Source organism: Tilletiopsis washingtonensis (assembly GCF_003144115.1).
Source record: "Tilletiopsis washingtonensis strain MCA 4186 unplaced genomic scaffold FA09scaffold_16, whole genome shotgun sequence".
Classification (NCBI taxonomy): Eukaryota; Fungi; Basidiomycota; class Exobasidiomycetes; order Entylomatales; genus Tilletiopsis; species Tilletiopsis washingtonensis.
Window position 1 is genome coordinate 329,922 of NW_020312013.1, and position 16,111 is coordinate 346,032.

Here is a 16,111-nt window from a genome sequence, read left to right on the forward strand (position 1 = left end):
GCGCGCAGGCTCAAATTGGCAGGCGGCAGGCGCAAGGGGTGCAGCGGCGAGAAGAGGTGCAGCCGCGCGCCGCCGGCATCACGCCAGTCTTGCGCGCGCTGTGGCGCCTTCGCGCCGGCGGGGGCGTTGCGCCGCGCCTGCGCCTGCGCCGCTCGGCGCTCACACGCTCGTCGTCGTCGTCGTCCAGGGAGGCCCCCATCGCGAGCCTGAGATGCTCACCTGCGCCACGCCTCAACACCACCGCGCAGCGCGAGGCACGCACGGCACAGACACGCCTGCTTCGAGAACGCTGTCAGCGAAGCTGCGGGAGCGTGTTGTGGCCGTGTCTTGCGGTGCTGGGCGACCCTCGGAGGGTGCGCCGCGCTCGACGGACGAGACGGGGCCGCGAGGGTGTGGCGGCCGATGCCTGCATCTCGCAGCTGGACAGCACCCGGCGCTTGCTCGCAGCGGCACTGAGCTGTCGCTGCTGCCGGGAGGGCGCGCAGCCAGGGCTTGTGCGATGGAGAGGGCAGCCGCTGCTGCCTCCGAGCCAGCATGCAGGGAGGTCAGGCAGCGCACCAGCGGTAGCCCAACGGCTTGGCTGCTGCCTCGTCTCGCGCGGCACCCCTCCGTCACGCAGGACACAAGACCCGGCCGGCCGGAGCAGGTTCCGCGATGGAAGCGCCGCCTGTGCCGCGGCGATGGAAGGGAGGGTGCGCCGCATCGTCGGGCCGGAGGCGCCGCCTGACCTGCGACGGCGGTGCGCCGCTGCGGGACGTGCAGGCGCGGGAGCGCTGCGGCTCGTGGGCGCCGCCTTGTCCGTCGCGACGCGTCCATCAAGAAGGACGTGGCGCCATCCTGCGCCTCGGAGCGGAGTTGCAGCGCAGGTCCACAGACGACGGCTGCCGCTAGAATCTCGCTGCACCCCCAGCTGGGGGCAGCTGAGCTGCGGCACAGGCGGCGCCGGCGCCGGCTTGCGGCGCAGCATGCAGACGCTGCTCGTCATCTCGCCGCACGGCTCCCGTCATGCCCCCATGCGACGGCCGCAGCCGCAGCAGCGTGCGGGCAATTATGTCCCGCTGTTCGGCACCAGTGCAGGCACCGGCAGAGACCAGTGTGCGAGGGAGGAGCCGATGATCCACTCCGCCATGCGGGCGCCCGCCCGCCGCTGGAAGCTGTCAGCATCGGCCGCAGCGGTCGTCTCCGCAAGATGTACCGGGCCACCACGACAGACCTCGCTGAAGTTGGCAGTTTGGTCACGGACCGTTCGGAGCGTCTCGTGCGCGGACATGTTGCATGAGGGCTCCTGCAGGCTGTGCAGGCGAGCGGCGAGCCCTCGCCTTGGCGGTGCCAACGGGCGGATCGCGCGCCCGCTCGCCGTCGCAGCGTCACGAGTTGGCCGTCGATATCGCATCCGGGACGCCACCTCCGGCTGATCCTGCTCGGCAGAGTGATCGTAAGATGCATTGATCCGCCCTTCGCTGCATGGAGGCAAGCAGGCGTCGCTGCGGCGGGTGACGTGTGCGGAGGGATCGTCGTGCCGCCTCCCCGGGGCGGCGCAGAGGCGGTGCGGCCAATATCCACCAGGCGCGCACGAGGACCCTGTCATGCGCCGCGGTGGCGCTCGCCCACCCGAGATGAGGCTGCCCTCGCAGCGAACCTAGCCAAGAGCAACACGCAGCGCAGAGCTGCGATGCAGCGAAGCAGCGAAGCGTGGCTGCAGCGCGGGCCGGCTCGTGGGACGCACCACGCGCCGGAGGCAGCAGCAGCGTCCGGCGCTAACGCCGCAGCCGAGGCGCGTGGGTGCTGCACCCTGCTGCATGCACGCCGTGCAGCGCTGCAGCCGCGGCGCTCGGCGGCTTCGACGCCGACGGCGCAGACGACAGGCAGGGTCCGACGTCCGAAGCCCTCCCGCTTCTACGTCTCTGCACCGCTGTTGCAGCGCTCAGAGGTGCTGCTGCTGCGCTCGGCGGAGCTGTGCCGCCTGCGAAGCACGCCGCAGCATGCGCGCACCCGCAGCCGCCGATGCAGCTCAGGACAACGTCCGCCAGTCCGCTCGACGGCGGCGCCATGCGCGATGCGCAGCGCAAGCAGCAGCGCGTGGGAGCCAGCGCCATCACACCCCTTGCGCAGGCGTACCGGCCGGCCATGTGCCGGCGCCAGTGCAAGGGCTCTCAGCCTTGGGCGTGTGCTGCGCGTGCCGTGGCGCATCCACGTGTGGCGCCATGCTGCGAGGCCTGCAGGCGCCAGCGATGCCTCGACGGGCCAAGGAGCATACGTGGTGCATGGGACGGAGGACGCGCATTCTCGACGGCGTGCTGTGGCGCTGCGAGGCGAGCAAGGAGCGGTGCCGTGTGGCGGCGCGGTGGCGTCACGTGCGGGCAGATCCGCGCGGCGGGCGTGGGAGCAGCGGCGCGGGAACAAGTCGCGCAGGTCGCGCACCTTCGGCGGCATCGGCGGCGCGCCGTGAATCCGCGGCACAGCACCGCACGCTGCCTGCCGCTGCTCCACCATCGCCGCGATCAGCCACGCGCGTGCCGCACCTCGCATTCCTCGGGCCGCTCGCCCCTTCCTGCATCGCATCCTCACGCCGCAGCGTGACATCCGCCGCCGCTCCGAGAAAGCGCTAGCTCGCCTGCGCAGCCTTGCTCCCACGCACGCATCTCCGCCTCCACTCCGTGTCCTGCGGTAGCCACCGGCAGCTCCGCACGCCGTCGCCCCACCGCACCCTCGGGCCCGCGCCGTCGTCGCTGGTACACGCCGCCGCCCCAAATGTCCGGCGGCTCGCGCCACATGTCGGCCATTCCGGCCGAGGAGCTGCCGATCCTCGAGGCGCTCATTGGGTGCGTCTCTTGGCAGCAGGTGTGGCGCCGCTCGTCCCACTCCCGCTGATCTTGCCTCCACGCCGCAGCATCCGCAACCGCCTCACAGCGCTCAAGAAGGACTCGAGCGAGTATATCCGGCCGCAGGATGTGCAGCATCTGTACAAGGAGGTCATCAAGCAAGGTGTGCCCGGCTGGCGTGCGATTGCTACAGCTCGGCCGCTCATGCTATCTTCTCGCCTGCAGTCACCCGGCTGAACACAGTGCGTGACGAGGCGCTGGCCTCGGACCCATCGCTGGCCGAGGGCCTGCGGACCTCTGCCTCTTCCTCGTCTCGCGGCGGCGGCGAGCCGGGCGGCAGCGGCGAGGTGGACACGGCGGCACTGCAGAGCACGAACCGCGTCGACACGACGCTCAACGACGTGTTTAGCCTGCTCTCGCTCTTCTTCCTCACGATCGGCAAGAGCCGCGAGACGCCTGCCACGTTCAGTCAGCTGGGATGCATGAAGGTGAGAGAACTGTTGATATCTGCGTCTGTCTCCCGCCGATGCTCATGACGTGCCCTCTCAGCAACTGCTGGACCATCTGGCAGAGTCGGGCATCTACACCGAGGGCGATCTGCAGCCCTTCTCGAAGCGCCTGACGGAGCTGCGCGCCATCGTCAAGCGCGATGCAGATGCAGGCAAGCACCCAGTGCAGCTGACCAAGCTCATGATGCGCAAGCTCGAGGGTTGCGGTGAGTGCTAGGCCTGTCATGCGATGAGATGGGTGTGCCACGTGCGCGCATGGCAGGATGTTAGGGCAGCGCGCGATCTGGGCGCATGATGCAAGCCAGGCCGCGCGGCTCAGAGCCGCGCTTACGAGGCCGTATGCTGATGCTCGTGCGTCGTGATCGCAGAGAAGGTGCTGCGCACCCTCGAGGGCACGCTCTCGGTGCTCTCCGTCGAGCTCGTGCCGATCCACCAGCGCCTCGTCAGCGTGCGGCGGCAGATTGCGGCGGCCGCTGCCACGCCCAAGCTGCCGCGGCAAGAGATCAAGACGCTGCAGGAGGAGCTTCGCAAGATCGACTCGTGAGTCTCCTGCAGCTCATGACTTACGCGCGCCACGCTCACATTCTCTCCTCCTCCAGCAAGCGGGTGGACGGCAAGTTCCTGGGCCCAGGAGGCTCGTCTGTGCCGGCAGGCCAAGCGATCCTCGTCGGCATTCTCGAGGACTGCTTCGAGATCTGCCATGACATTACCGTGCGCAACGACCAGGTGCCGATGACGCTGCAGCCGATCTACGACCGCCTCTCCGAGATCAAGGGCCAGCTGGAGCATCTGGTGCTCACGCACCGCTGGACGCTACGCGAGACGGATCTGTGGAACTACCAGGTGACGCTCAAGGAGATTGACCGCCTGCGCGTCGATGGCAAGTTTGTCGACAGCGAGGGCAAGCAGCCCGAGGGCCAGCTGGTGAGTACATGTATCGGAGACTGCAGCGCGGGCGCCTCGCTGATGTGCTATACAGGTACTCCTCTACCTGCTTCGTCGCTGCTACGGCCTGATCTACCGTCTTGTCGCCTCCTCCGAGCCCATCTCCGAGGAGCTGATGCCGATCAGCAACAAGCTCTCCACAGTGTCCAAGTGTCTGAAGGAGGTCTCCAAGTATGGCGGGCCGTTTACGATGCGCGATCTGTACCCGTACCGGCTGGCACTGCACCAGATCGACGGCATGCGTCGGCCTGTGCTCGACGCCGAGGGCAACGACACGGGCGTCAAGAAGTGGCTGGGACGCGACAACACAGTCCCAGAGGGACAGGCGATTCTCAGGGCGCAGTTCGAGGAGGTCGAGCAGACCATCAACGAGAGTGAGTGCAGAGTCAAGCGTGCGTGAAGCGATGCAAGGCTGATGGCTGGCCTTGTACTGCAGTGCTCAACCGGGAAGAGGAGGACGACGACGACGATGAAGACGAGGACGAGGATGATGAGGACTGGGAGGGCTCAGCCGCGAGCGGCGACGTGAGCGAGTCTGGCTCGCTGGACAGCCGTTCCGTCGGCGAGGCTTTCTCCAACGACGCCAGCTCTCCGGCGCCATACGATCACTCGAACCCCTTCGCATCGGCCGGTACTTCTGGCCTCGTCTCGCCTGCTTCTGCGGCACTAGCTGCTGCGCATGCTGCAACGACGTCTCCGCCGCCGCCTTCCGCAAGTCAAGTCGCCGCTTCTCTCGCTGCCGGGCCTCGACTCGCGCCCGCATCCTCGGTTCTTCCGCCCGGAGCTGCACCGCTGGCAGTGCCCAGCACGCTGGCGCCGCGAGCACCGAGCGACATTCCGGTGCTTGCTGGTCTCACTGCGCGCGAGGGTGAGCCGGCGGCTGTGCCCGCGGTTGGATCACTCCCGCCGGAGGGCGCTACGAGCATCGAGATGCTCCAGGCTCAGCTCGCAAAGGCCGGCATGCAGGACTCGGCTTCGCCGCCGTAACAGCCGTAGCTAGATTTCGATACATCACCCACCTCTCTCTCACCCCTTTTCCGCGTCACCTGACCTCGACTCCTTCTCCCTCTCCCACGCATCCCACTCGGCGGCACTCCAGGCCCTCTCCCCTCCTCTCTTTCTCAGCGCCGCCGCTCGGGGCGTACCACAAAGCGCATTTGCATAGCCTCCTCCCTGCCTGACGTGTGACGTTGCGGAGGCACACGGAGCGGAGTCTGAGTCCAGCGCAGTCTGTGTGCCGAAAAGCTCTCGCATGCGAACGCCATGCTGCCGATCGATAGAGCTTGCGCACGGCGAAGACTGCTCGATGAGCATGAGGCTGTGCCCCGTCCCAGACCGGAGCCGGCTCGGCTCGGCATGGCAGGTCAGAGTCGCGGCAGAGTGTCGGAACAGCACGTCACGCATGAGGCTGAGATGGAGATGCTCGGCATCGGTGGACAAGGGGCAAGGAGCGCAGGGTGACGGGCCCTGCCCCCTCCACCTCGGCGCACCGTGCCTGGCCGAGCGCGAGCCGTCAGGGCCCTCGCGCTGCCTCACTTCTCCGTTCGCCCGCGCCTCGGCAGCCTTGCAGCGCCGAGAGTTGAGTGAGGTTGTCAAGCGAGAGCTCTTGCTCGCTGCTCTGCCTTTGAGCCCTGCAGCTGCTGCTGATCTGCGGCATATGGCGATGTGCGCGGCATGAATGGGAGAGGTCAGGCACCGCTGCGAGGCTGCGAGGTCCCCTTTGTGAGCGGCGGCGAGGTGCGGCGCCCGCCGCGCGCCTCAGACGACGCGCCCTCTTGATGCGCCGCCTGCGCTGCGCGTTGAGGTGACGCGTGGGACGGGCGAGCAACACCTTGCGCCGCGGCGTCTCGCCCCCTCACGAGCGTTCAAGCCGTCCGCTGCCGTGCTGCCTCAGCGCTGCAGCAGTGCCGAGCCATGCAGCATCGGTGGATGTTGGACGACGCCACGCGCCGCGGAGGCGAAGGCCAAGCGCACGTCCGGCGCCGCGCCTGTGTCTCTCCGGGCGGTTCCCTCCACTCGCCTAGCCTGCTCGCTGCGCAGGTACGGCGCGACTGCTCGGAGGTGCGCTGCATCAAGGACGGCGAGCGACTTGCTGCATCAGGCCGGAGCAGCATGGCAGCACAGCGCGCAGAGGCTGGCCTGACGAGCATGCGGCGGAGGCGGCAGGGGAAGGCACCGCTTGGCCCTTGGCCCTCGCGCTGCACCTGCCCAACGCAGCCGTGTGCTTTGTCGTGCAGCTCCGCCGTGTTGAGGGTGCGTCGAGTGCATCGCTCCTGCGCTGCGGTGCTGACGCTGGCAACGCTGCTGCTGTACTGCTGCTGGAGCAGCCGCTGCTGCGCCGTGTTGCCCGCCAGCACAAAGTCGCCGGCAAGGGCATGCCCGGCTGGCACAAAAGGAAGGCGCGACCGTTGGGCCCCTCCGCTGTTCCCCCACGCCCGCCGTCACCCTCGCTTCTTCGCTTCCTGCCTCCATCTCCCCCTCTCCCAGCGGCCCAGTGCCCTGACATCCCGTCTCTCGCCCTCGTCCGTCGTCTGTGCTGTGCACATCGGCCATCCCTGCTCGAGCGCCCCACACTCTCTTCTCTCTCGCCCGCCCATCTCAGAGACTGGCTCTCTCCCTTCCGCTCTTTTCGCACCTCTCTCCTCCTCCGCACGCAACCCCACTCTCACCATGCGTCTCCCCTTCGTGGTGCTGGCCCTTGCCGCCGCCCTTGCCTCCTCGACGGGAGCTGTGCCGCTCTCCGACGAGCTGGCGGGCGGTGCGGCCGGTGCAGCTGCTGCCCTTGCGCGCGCACCGGCGCCGCTGCGGCCCTCGCACGCCGCACGCCACGTCGCCTCCTCTCCCACCTCCGCTCCTCTCGCCGGCGCAGCGGCTGCTGCCCCGGCCTCGCTGGGTGCACGTCTGCTGAGCCTGCTCGGCAACGAGCGTCGCGCCGCCGTCGCCGGCGTGCGCCGCTCGGCGTCGCCCAAGAAGCACAAGCGCGGCACGCACGCCAAGCGCTGTGCGGCCTCGTCGTCGACGGCGTCGACGAAGAGCGCCTCCTCCACCTCCTCGGCGGCCATGACGACGTCGACGGCACTCCCGCCGACGCAGAACGCCGCCACGCGCAAGCTCGTCGCCGGCGGCTACTGGGCCGACTGGACGGCGGGCACGCTGCCGCCCGAGTCGATCGACTTTTCCAAGTTCGACTTCATCAACTACGCCTTTGGCACGCCGAACTCGGACGCGACGATTACGTTCAGCAGCGGCACCTACTCGGAGAGCCTGCTCAAGCGTCTCGTCACCGCCGCGCACAACGCCAACTCCAAGGTCGTGCTCTCGCTCGGCGGCTGGGGCAACTCGGGCGGCTTCAGCGGCGCCGTCGTCAGCGACACGCAGCGTGCCAAGTTCATCCGCAACCTCGTCGCCATGCAGGCCAAGTTTGCCCTCGACGGCTTCGACTTTGACTGGGAGTACCCGAACAACGTGCAGGGCGCCACCAACCGGCCCGAGGACACGCGCAACCTGCAGACGTTCCTCGTCGACCTGCGCGCCGCCGTGCCCAAGGGCACTATCCTCTCCGCCGCCGTGCCGCACCAGCCGTGGCTCTCGTCGGCCGGCGCTCCGGTCGGCAGCGTCGCCCGTGCCGCCACCGCGCTCGACTACATCGTCATCATGAACTACGACGTCTGGGGTGGTGAGTCTGACTGAGGCGCGCACCGCTGCACACCAACTAACCTTCCCTCTTGCGCAGCCTCGTCGAAGCCTGGCCCGAACGCACCGCTCGGCAACCTCTGCGGCAACTCCACTCAGCCCGCCGCCTCCGCCGCGGCCGGTGTCAAGCAGTGGGCAGCAGCAGGCATGCCTCGCAGCAAGATGCTCCTCGGCATCCCGGCGTACGGCTACATCAACACCTCCACGCGTCGCAAGCTCGTGCAGCGCGACGAGGAGCTCGCGGCGCCCAACCTCTTCTTCGTGCGCGACGAGGAGGAGCGCAACCCCATGAAGCGCGCTGCTCCGGTGACCAACCTCGAGGGCAACACCAACGACGGCCAGGTCAACTTCAGCGGCCTGCTCCGTCAGGGCGTGCTCACGGCCAAGAGCGACGGCTCGTTCGTCGCTGGCTCCGGATGGACCAAGTACTGGGACGACTGCTCCGACACGCCCTTCCTCTCCGACGGCAACAAGGTCATCACCTACGACGACACCTTTTCGCTGTACGACAAGGGCGCCTTTGCGCAGCAGGCCGGCATCGCCGGCGTCAACATGTGGTCGATTGACGGCGACACCAAGAGCTGGAGCCTGATCAACTCCGCACGCAAGGGCATGGGCCTCAAGTAGTGGCCACACTCGCGCGCATCCAAGGACAAAAAGGCGACGTGCAGGTTCGGAGCAGAGGCGGCCGTGTCCGCCCCACGGTCGTCTCTCGACTTCGCAGCCTTGCTTCCCGCCACTCCTTTGCCTCCTGCCCCCACCCGCGAACCCCACTTACTTACAGTCCCGTGCCGCTTCTTCCTTGCGTGTCCTTTCCCATAGAGCTCTTCTCCGTCGTCTCTCCAGCGTCACCTATACATCACCCGCGTCCCCCGTGTCCTCCCCATCGTCTCGTGTCTCGTGTGTCTCCTCTGCGCGACCTCTTTTCTTTCTCTCAGCGCGATCTCTGGGCCAAGCGAGTCGCTTGCTGCCTGCCTCTGGTCCTTCTGAGTCTCTCCTTGGAATGCCATGCCCGTGCTGTCAATCTCGTCTGATCTGTCTCGAGCCCGAGTGAGCTCCTCCGTCTGTCGCCGACAAGACTAGACAAGCCCTGGCGTTGTACCACGCTCTCGCGAACTGGACGACGCCGGCAAGCCTGAGTCTCGCGTCCAAGCATGGCTGCTCACGCGCAACACACCAGAGGAGGACGCAAGAGCGTATGAGCATTGCGGACACGGCAGGTGATAGGGAACGGGTGATGTACAGTGACGAGATACCGGGCCGGGGGCATGCACAAGGATGTAAGGGTAGTAGGGTCATGATGCTGCGCGAGAAGGGGCCTTGTCGGTGCAGCTTTCGAGGCGTCGACGCTTACGGGCGGATGCCGACGTCGGTGCCCCAGCCGGGCGCGTTGAGCACGATGGCCATGAGCAGGCCCGAGATGAGGCCGGCGCAGGGCAGCGTGTAGACCCAGGACATGAAGACCCAGGCGAAGCCCTTCCAGTTTGTCGAGCGCCACGTGCCCTCGCACAGCGACACGGCGAGCGTGGCACCGGTGATGGACTGCGTCGTCGAGACGGGCAGGGCGAGGTAGGAGGCGAGCACGACGGTGATCGAGGCGCCGAACTCCATCGAAAAGCCACGCGACGGCGAGTGCAGCGTGAGGCGGTTGCCGAGCACGGCCATCATGCGCCAGCCGTAGATGCCGAGGCCAATCGAGATCATCGCGCCGCCGTAGACGAGAATCCAGATCGGCACGGGCTCGCGCGACGAGGGGAACTCGGCCGACGACCACACGCTGTACACGACGGTGAGCGGCGCGATGGCGTTGGCGACGTCGTTGGCGCCGTGTGCGAAGGAGGCCGTGCATGCGGTGAGAACCTGCAGGAAGGAGAAGGCGTGCTCGGCCTCGTTGTCGAAGCTAGAGGCGAAGCGTCAGCGAATGCTCGGCGTGTCGCTGCGGCGTGCGGCTGCTACTCACTGCTCGGCGTGGGCGTGGACGCGGCGGAGACGGAGAATCTCCTTCTCGCTGGCGCCCTGCGTGGCCTGGGCCTTGTGGATGTCCGTGCGCACACCGGCGGTGAGCGAGTGGATGAGCCAGGGAAGGGCGTTGTAGCGGAGCACGATGACGGCGTTCCACGGCTCAATGGCCGAGCCCTCGTAGTGGCGGTACTTGGGCGGCAGCGGGCGGCCGTAGCGGTCGTGCGTGGCGGACGAGTACTGCTCCTCGACGGCGGCGAGCGTGGCCGGGTGCTGCTCCGTGAGCTGGTCGACGGTGATCTCCTTGCCCTCGCCCGAGACATTGTCGTCCGAGTTGGCACGGTGCATGGCCTCGGGGTCCTGGGCCGGCGTCGGGTTGAACACGTCCTTGTCGTTGTGGTGGCCGAGGTAGTAGTCGGGCACGGCCATTTTCTCCTCGGCATCCGCCGGCGGCTGGCGGCGCCAGAGCAGGGGGCCGTAGAAGAAGTGCCACCAGCGGACGGTGTAGTCCTTGCGGATGACCTGCACGTAGAGCCAGGGCAGGTAGAAGAGCACCGAGAGCGCGCAGCAGACGGCGCCCGTGCCGAGAATGGCGGCGGCCGTCTGATTCGGCGGGAGCTCGTCGAGGTTCAGCGACGGCGAGCCCTTGACGATGATCGACGTGGTGAGCACGCAGGGCACGACGAAGAAGAAGATCGGCGAGGCGAGCACGGCGAGCTTCTTTGGGTTCTTGCGCCGCAGGATGCAGAACTTGCACAGCAGGAAGACGATGGCGGCCAGGCCACCGGCGACGCCGGGAGCGATGAACCACGAGGCTGTGAGGGAGGTGTGAGCAAAGGTCAAGAGCCGCGAAGTGCCGAGCATGCTCACCGATGATCTGGGCAACACCGTTCCAGCCCCAGCGCACGGCACCGCCGCCGCCGACGGCAATGCCGACACCGATGATGGCGCCGATGACAGTGTGCGTGGTCGAGACGGGCATGCCGTTGAACGTGGCGATTGTCAGCCACGTCGACGCGCCGACGGTGACGCAGGTGAAGGCGAGGAGGATGACGCCGGCATCCTGGTTGAAGACGCGGATGTCGATGATGTTGTTGCCTGAGAACGACTGTCAGCGTCGCACTGGGGCGGTAATCAGCCTCTGGTGCTCACGGATGGTACCGGCGACACGCGCGCCGACGAGCACGGCGCCGAGGAATTCTAGAATCGCAGCGCCGAGCAGCGCCTGCTTGAGCGTCAGGGAGCGCGACGAGACGGACGTCGCCCAGGAGTTGGCGACGTCGTTGGCTCCGATCATGAAGCTGCGCAAGGAGGCATGTGTGAGCCGCCGCAGCGAGCACGCCGGCCGCGCTGTCACTCACGCATCGAGACCGGCGCAGAAGAGCGCGATCACGAAGAGGTAGGTAAACTCAGTCCACGCCATGTTGGGCTGAGCGAGAGGGTCGGAGAGGGTGAGAGAGGAGGACGGAGCTTGGTGTCGCAGCAGGAGGAGCAGGCCAGGCCAGCGTCTGCCTTATGAAGCCTCGAGCGGCTGCGTTGCCACCTGCAGCCGCCGGCCTGCGATCTTCCAGCGCCCTGCATCCTCAGCTCGCCTCGCAGGGCGACACCGACGACTTTTGCTCGGTGCCTCGCGGTGCTTGCGTGGCGCAAACGAGTTCTGCGGGTGCAGCATGCAGCAGGGAACGTGGGCAACGTGCGGAGACGACCTTGGCTTCGACGCACGCCCGCCACGGCAGCGGCTGCGGGCGGCGGGCGGCCAGGGCAGACAGAGCGGCGGCCCCGAGGAGGGTCCCTGCGCCCTTGCCGCTGCCGCGCGTGCCACGCCGCCGGCGCCGCGGACGCACTGCCGCTCTTCCCGCTGCGAGTGCCGTGCACTTTGGCGAGCGTGAGGAGTGATGCAGCGTCTCAGGTGCAGCACAGCGCCCTGCTGCCGCGGATGAGTGCGCAGGGCGCGAAGGACGAACGGCGGCGGGCGTGGTGGTGCAAGAGGCACGTACGCGGCGCAGTGCGGTGGGAGCGCCAAGCCTTGGCAGCACAGTGACGCGCGCTTGGGCCGGTGCCTGAAATTGTGCGGGCACTGCAGCAGTGTCGTGCGCGCGTACCACTGCCTGACAGCGCGCAGGTGACGTCTGCCGGCCGGGCACCTGAGCAGCGAGCGGCATCGCTCGGCCTCTTCCGATCGCGTCCAAGCCTCACGCCTCACCACGCCGTGCCGCAGCTGCGTCGCTCTTCCTTGCCGCCTCTCTCGAGCTCCCAGCTCGCTCGCATGAAGAGCGACGCAACGTGCGCCGAGCCGGGCGGCGCTTTCTTGCACCCTTGATCGGCGAAGCGCGGCTTCGCAGGGCTCCATGGCGCCGGCGGCAGAGGCGCTTCTCTCGAGGTGGCGCTGCTCGCTGCATGCTGCAGGAGGAGGGGCACTTTGCGCCCCTCTGGCGGCCGCGAGACGCTGCAGGCTCCTGGGCCAAGCTCGCTCCCTCGTCTCCTGCGCAGCACCAGCGCAAGGACTGTCAAATTCACGCCTCGCCCATCGCTTTCCGCCGTGCCGCACGATGGGGAGCATCGCCATCTCCCTCCTCGGAGGCGCGGCCTTCGGCACTCTGCCCGACCATCATGCAGCGGCGGCCATGCACCCATCTGCAGCATGCATAGGCAGATGCAGGCCGATGCCGAGCGCTGCAGCTCGCATCTCACACGAGCAGTTGAGGCGCAGGTCGTGAGGGCCGGCTTGCTCCGCGATGCCTCGCGCTCGCGCTGCCAAGCCCATGGGCGCACGTGCGCACCCTGCGCCGCATGACTTCAACCTCGCGCGCGCGCGCCGACGCCGGATCAAGATCGGCTTGGTCAGGGAGCAAGGCAAGGACGCCGCTCCGCTCCCCTGCTCCTCTCCTCGTCTGCTGCGATGCTCGGACCTTGACCGCTGCATGTGCAGCTACCGGCCATTAGTGCAGGCACACAGGCACAGGTGGCGCTCAGCAGGTGGCGGAGCACACGGCAGCATGCGGCAAAAGTCGCACCGCTCCAACCTTCTTCGTGCTCGGCAGCGTGCCCTCGTCCGCGAGACGGCATCGTGCCCTTTCCACGCTCGCACCGCTCATGCCCTATGGGAGGAGCGGCGAGAATGCCGAGAGTGGCGACTCGACGAAGCTGCTGCGTACTCACTCCTGCCGCCGCTGCCGCTGCCGCTGCACCTGCTACTGGCGCCCGATTGGCGCCGTCCTACTCACGGCTCGCAGCGCTCAGGGACGATGCATATCCGCATGAAGCCTCGGCGTGGCCATGCGCTCCACGCCACGCCGAGCCGGGCCGAGGCGAGCTGGGCGCTCCCCGAGCGCAGCCCAGGTGCGCTCGGCGCTTCCCGCCCAATGCTCGTCCTCGTGCGCACTTTCTCCGCGTCTGGGCGACGCCCGAGGGTCAAGGAATGCGGTGGCTTCCTGACGGCCGTTGACGGGACTAGCTCACCTCATGCACCCCGCTCACTGCCGGCGCCACCTGCCCAGGAGAGGTACCTCTGAGGTGAAGAGCGCCGCTCCGAATGCGAGGGAACGCCGCCGAGAGGAGCGCTTGACTGGGCGACCAAGGGCACGTGAGAGCGTCGTGTGATCTTCTCACCTGCATACAGCCAGTCGTGACACGCCGGACTGCAAGCCTGGGTGATGCAGCTGTAGTTATGCGACGAGAATGACAAATAGTGATAGGGGAATCCGGTGACTGAGGGAGAACTGATGGAAAGCGAGAGATCGCGACGTGGGTTCGCGCCGTTCCTGCATGGCAGGAAGGCACCTCAGACGCCGCCGTGGCCCTCGCCGGCATTGACGGCCGCCGTGACCGTATCGCCGAGAGCGAGGGCCAGCGCAAAGGTGAGCACAAGCAGTGCCTGGCCCACGACGTCGAAGAGCGAGCTGACGAAGGGCAGCGAGTAGATGTCTGCGCGCAGTGTCAGGTGAACATGTCGTGGCGCCCTCGTGCTGCCGACTCACCTGGATCATAGTCGCGCGCCCAAAGCGCCAGCGTGATGAAGTGTGCAATGGCCAGCGCGATGGCAAAGCCAGCAGCGCCAATGACGACGAAGCAGAGCGCAAAGGGCCAGCCGAACGTCATCTGTCCAGACAGCCAGACGACGAGCAAGAAGAGCGTCTCGATGCCTGCGCCAATGGCGAAGAGCGTGCAAGGCACCAGCCAGCCCTCCGTCGGCGGCGGGAGGAAGGCTTGCAGGCGCGCCAGCGAGAGCCTGGAGGGCGCTGCGCCGACCCTGGGTGGCCGTCGTGGAGGCGAGAGGTTGGCGGCGACTCCCTTGCCAGAGTGCAGAGCCGTCGAGGTACGCGAGACGAAGATGGCAGCGCACGCGCCGGGCAGGCCAGTCACGACTGGCCCTAGGAGAGCAAAGCCCTCGAAGCGCTGCACGAACGTGTCAAGCAGCAGGCCCGCGCCGGACGAGATGAACATCGCGATGAGCAGTGGCACCCAGCCGCTGCTGAGCAGCTCGCGCACGTAGGCGTTGCGGTACGTCGCCACGAAGCATGACGCGCAGGCTACGACGAGCGCGGCAAGAATGACGGTGGCGAGCAGCGTGCCTTCGAAGTGCACGAGCAAGGAAGCCAGCAGACCCAGCAGCGTCAACGTCAGCAGATCGCCGAGCGATGCAGCCAGCGGACTGGCGATGTTGTCGGGATTGCCGCCCATGCGGCGCGTCACGACGACGAGCGCGCACATGAAGCTGCCGAGGATGGCGGAGGAGAGCGAGGCGGAGAGCATGCCTGTGGCGATGACGAGGACGAACTCGAAGTAGCCGTTGCGCAGCCGCAATGCCGGGTCGGCTGGCGGCTTCGGGTGCGGGTGGTGGTGAATGATGCGGCGCGGAGAGAGATGCGTGCTGCTCTGCGAGGCCGGCTTGCGAGCCATGACGCGCTGCAGCATGTTGACAGTACGAGGCGCCGTCGCAGCAGGTGCAGCTTCGGGCGTCATGACGCCCAGCACGAAGGCGAGCACTCCAGCAAACGAGGACACGATGAGCGCCTGCACCTGCAGCAGCGCCAGGTTGCCAAAGATGAGCGTTTCGCGCGTGCGTCGGACGTCTAGCTCGCCGATGTTGGCCTGCGCTGGTGTGAGTGCGAGAGAAAGCAAGGCGATGCGGCGAAGCTCACAGAGGTAGACATGCGCAGCGAGAGGTTCATTTCGAGGTTGCCCTTGAGATTGAGCAGAATGGGCACGAGAATGAAGAGCTTGTCGACTGCGCGGCTGTCAGTGGGTGAGAGAAGTGCTCTGAGCGCAGGCACGCACCTTTGATGAAGACAGGCCACCGCTGCAGCCAGATGGGACTTGTCAGCTGTGCGAGCGGGCTTGGACTTGCAAGCGCAACTCACTGCAATGTGCACCAGTAGCTCGCCGGCAAACATCAGGCTGAACACGGCAAGGATCAGGGTGGGGAGCGCCTGGCGTAGGGGTGGTCAGCATTTTGCCAAGCACACCTCAGCAAGCATCTGAGGCCCGGCGCCTCGGTGCTGCCGCAGCTGAGCGTATCACCGCGCCCGGCTTCTCGGACTCACCTCTCTGGCGATCTCCCACGACCGCGCCCAAGCGCCTCTTCCTTTCAGTCTCGCACTCCACCCTCCCGTCTCCCTGCGATCCTCAAAGTGTTCCGCCTCGCTCGCCGCCTCCCATTCGCCATCGCGATGCAGCGTGGCGCTCGACGGCGAGTCCGAGTCGGCGGCCGCGAGTGCCTCTACGTCTTGCCGCTGCGGTGCCTCGCCGGCCTCGCCCAGCAGACTGCGCGGCGTCGCTGCACCGGCACCAGTGCCGCGCATGCCGCCGCGCTCGTAGCGAGCCCGTCGAGCAGCGCGCTCGCTCTCGGAAGAGCGCCGTCCGACGAGACCGGCATCCTCGCGGCCTGACTGTGCCGCGTCGTCGTCGTCGTCAGAGTCGTCGTGGTAGGTGCGAGCGCCGTGTGCAGCGTCGGCGGGCGCGTCGAGCGAGAGGCGCGGCGTGTCGGCCTCGGGATCCGGCGGGCGAGAGGAAGTGGCGGGCATCGTGTGGCAGTTGGTGGTGAGAGGGCACACCCGACGAGCAGGTGATGGTGGGAGTGGGACGCCTGGCTGGTCACACGAGCGGACAGGAACGAGGCACGAGGGGGGCTGATGCGCGGCCAAACAGACGCAGCGGCCAAAGCACGGCGTGCTGCTGGCGGCG

At 67.6% G+C, this 16,111-nt stretch overlaps 4 protein-coding genes across 4 annotated transcripts; 2 read left to right on the forward strand and 2 right to left on the reverse strand.

The window, feature by feature from the left end:
* The first annotated feature begins 2,493 nt into the window (after window positions 1-2,493).
* FA09DRAFT_331150 (hypothetical protein) lies at window positions 2,494-5,496 on the forward strand. The gene is made up of 8 exons (XM_025742890.1): window positions 2,494-2,822; window positions 2,891-2,985; window positions 3,048-3,310; window positions 3,372-3,537; window positions 3,700-3,871; window positions 3,931-4,255; window positions 4,311-4,650; window positions 4,713-5,496. Exons 1-8 carry the CDS (start codon window positions 2,752-2,754, stop codon window positions 5,261-5,263), a joined length of 1,983 nt encoding a protein of 660 aa, XP_025596949.1. The 5' UTR covers window positions 2,494-2,751; the 3' UTR covers window positions 5,264-5,496.
* Window positions 5,497-6,589: 1,093 nt separating this feature from the next.
* Window positions 6,590-8,991, forward strand: FA09DRAFT_310332 (glycoside hydrolase). Its single transcript, XM_025740626.1, has 2 exons — window positions 6,590-7,952; window positions 8,010-8,991. The coding sequence occupies exons 1-2, from the start codon at window positions 6,947-6,949 to the stop codon at window positions 8,594-8,596; spliced, it is 1,593 nt and encodes a 530-aa protein (XP_025596950.1). The 5' UTR covers window positions 6,590-6,946; the 3' UTR covers window positions 8,597-8,991.
* A 166-nt stretch (window positions 8,992-9,157) lies between these two features.
* On the reverse strand, window positions 9,158-11,351 carry FA09DRAFT_350640 (sodium:inorganic phosphate symporter; the record flags this gene model as incomplete). Its single annotated transcript, XM_025744820.1, has 5 exons — window positions 9,158-9,869; window positions 9,930-10,743; window positions 10,799-11,026; window positions 11,081-11,229; window positions 11,290-11,351. 5 exons carry the CDS (start codon window positions 11,349-11,351, stop codon window positions 9,320-9,322), a joined length of 1,803 nt encoding a protein of 600 aa, XP_025596951.1. The 3' UTR covers window positions 9,158-9,319.
* A 2,192-nt stretch (window positions 11,352-13,543) lies between these two features.
* On the reverse strand, window positions 13,544-16,049 carry FA09DRAFT_331152 (hypothetical protein). The gene is made up of 6 exons (XM_025742891.1): window positions 15,472-16,049; window positions 15,289-15,357; window positions 15,206-15,227; window positions 15,070-15,155; window positions 13,906-15,019; window positions 13,544-13,852 (listed from the first exon to the last, which is right to left on the reverse strand). The coding sequence occupies exons 1-6, from the start codon at window positions 15,949-15,951 to the stop codon at window positions 13,710-13,712; spliced, it is 1,914 nt and encodes a 637-aa protein (XP_025596952.1). The 5' UTR covers window positions 15,952-16,049; the 3' UTR covers window positions 13,544-13,709.
* Window positions 16,050-16,111: the final 62 nt, after the last annotated feature.

Bases quoted from the DNA above. Each gene is read 5' to 3' on its own strand.
- FA09DRAFT_331150 (XM_025742890.1), top strand. From the start codon at position 2,752: ATGTCCGGCGGCTCGCGCCACATGTCGGCCATTCCGGCCGAGGAGCTG. The intron at 3,538-3,699 runs GTGAGTGCTAGG...TCGTGATCGCAG, and splicing joins GCGCAAGCTCGAGGGTTGCG to AGAAGGTGCTGCGCACCCTC. The intron at 3,872-3,930 runs GTGAGTCTCCTG...CTCCTCCTCCAG, and splicing joins GAGCTTCGCAAGATCGACTC to CAAGCGGGTGGACGGCAAGT.
- FA09DRAFT_310332 (XM_025740626.1), top strand. From the start codon at position 6,947: ATGCGTCTCCCCTTCGTGGTGCTGGCCCTTGCCGCCGCCCTTGCCTCC. The intron at 7,953-8,009 runs GTGAGTCTGACT...CCTCTTGCGCAG, and splicing joins GAACTACGACGTCTGGGGTG to CCTCGTCGAAGCCTGGCCCG.
- FA09DRAFT_331152 (XM_025742891.1), bottom strand. From the start codon at position 15,951: ATGCCCGCCACTTCCTCTCGCCCGCCGGATCCCGAGGCCGACACGCCG. The intron at 15,228-15,288 runs GTGAGTTGCGCT...ATCTGGCTGCAG, and splicing joins AGCTACTGGTGCACATTGCA to CGGTGGCCTGTCTTCATCAA. The intron at 13,853-13,905 runs GTGAGTCGGCAG...CACTGCGCGCAG, and splicing joins GGCGCGCGACTATGATCCAG to ACATCTACTCGCTGCCCTTC.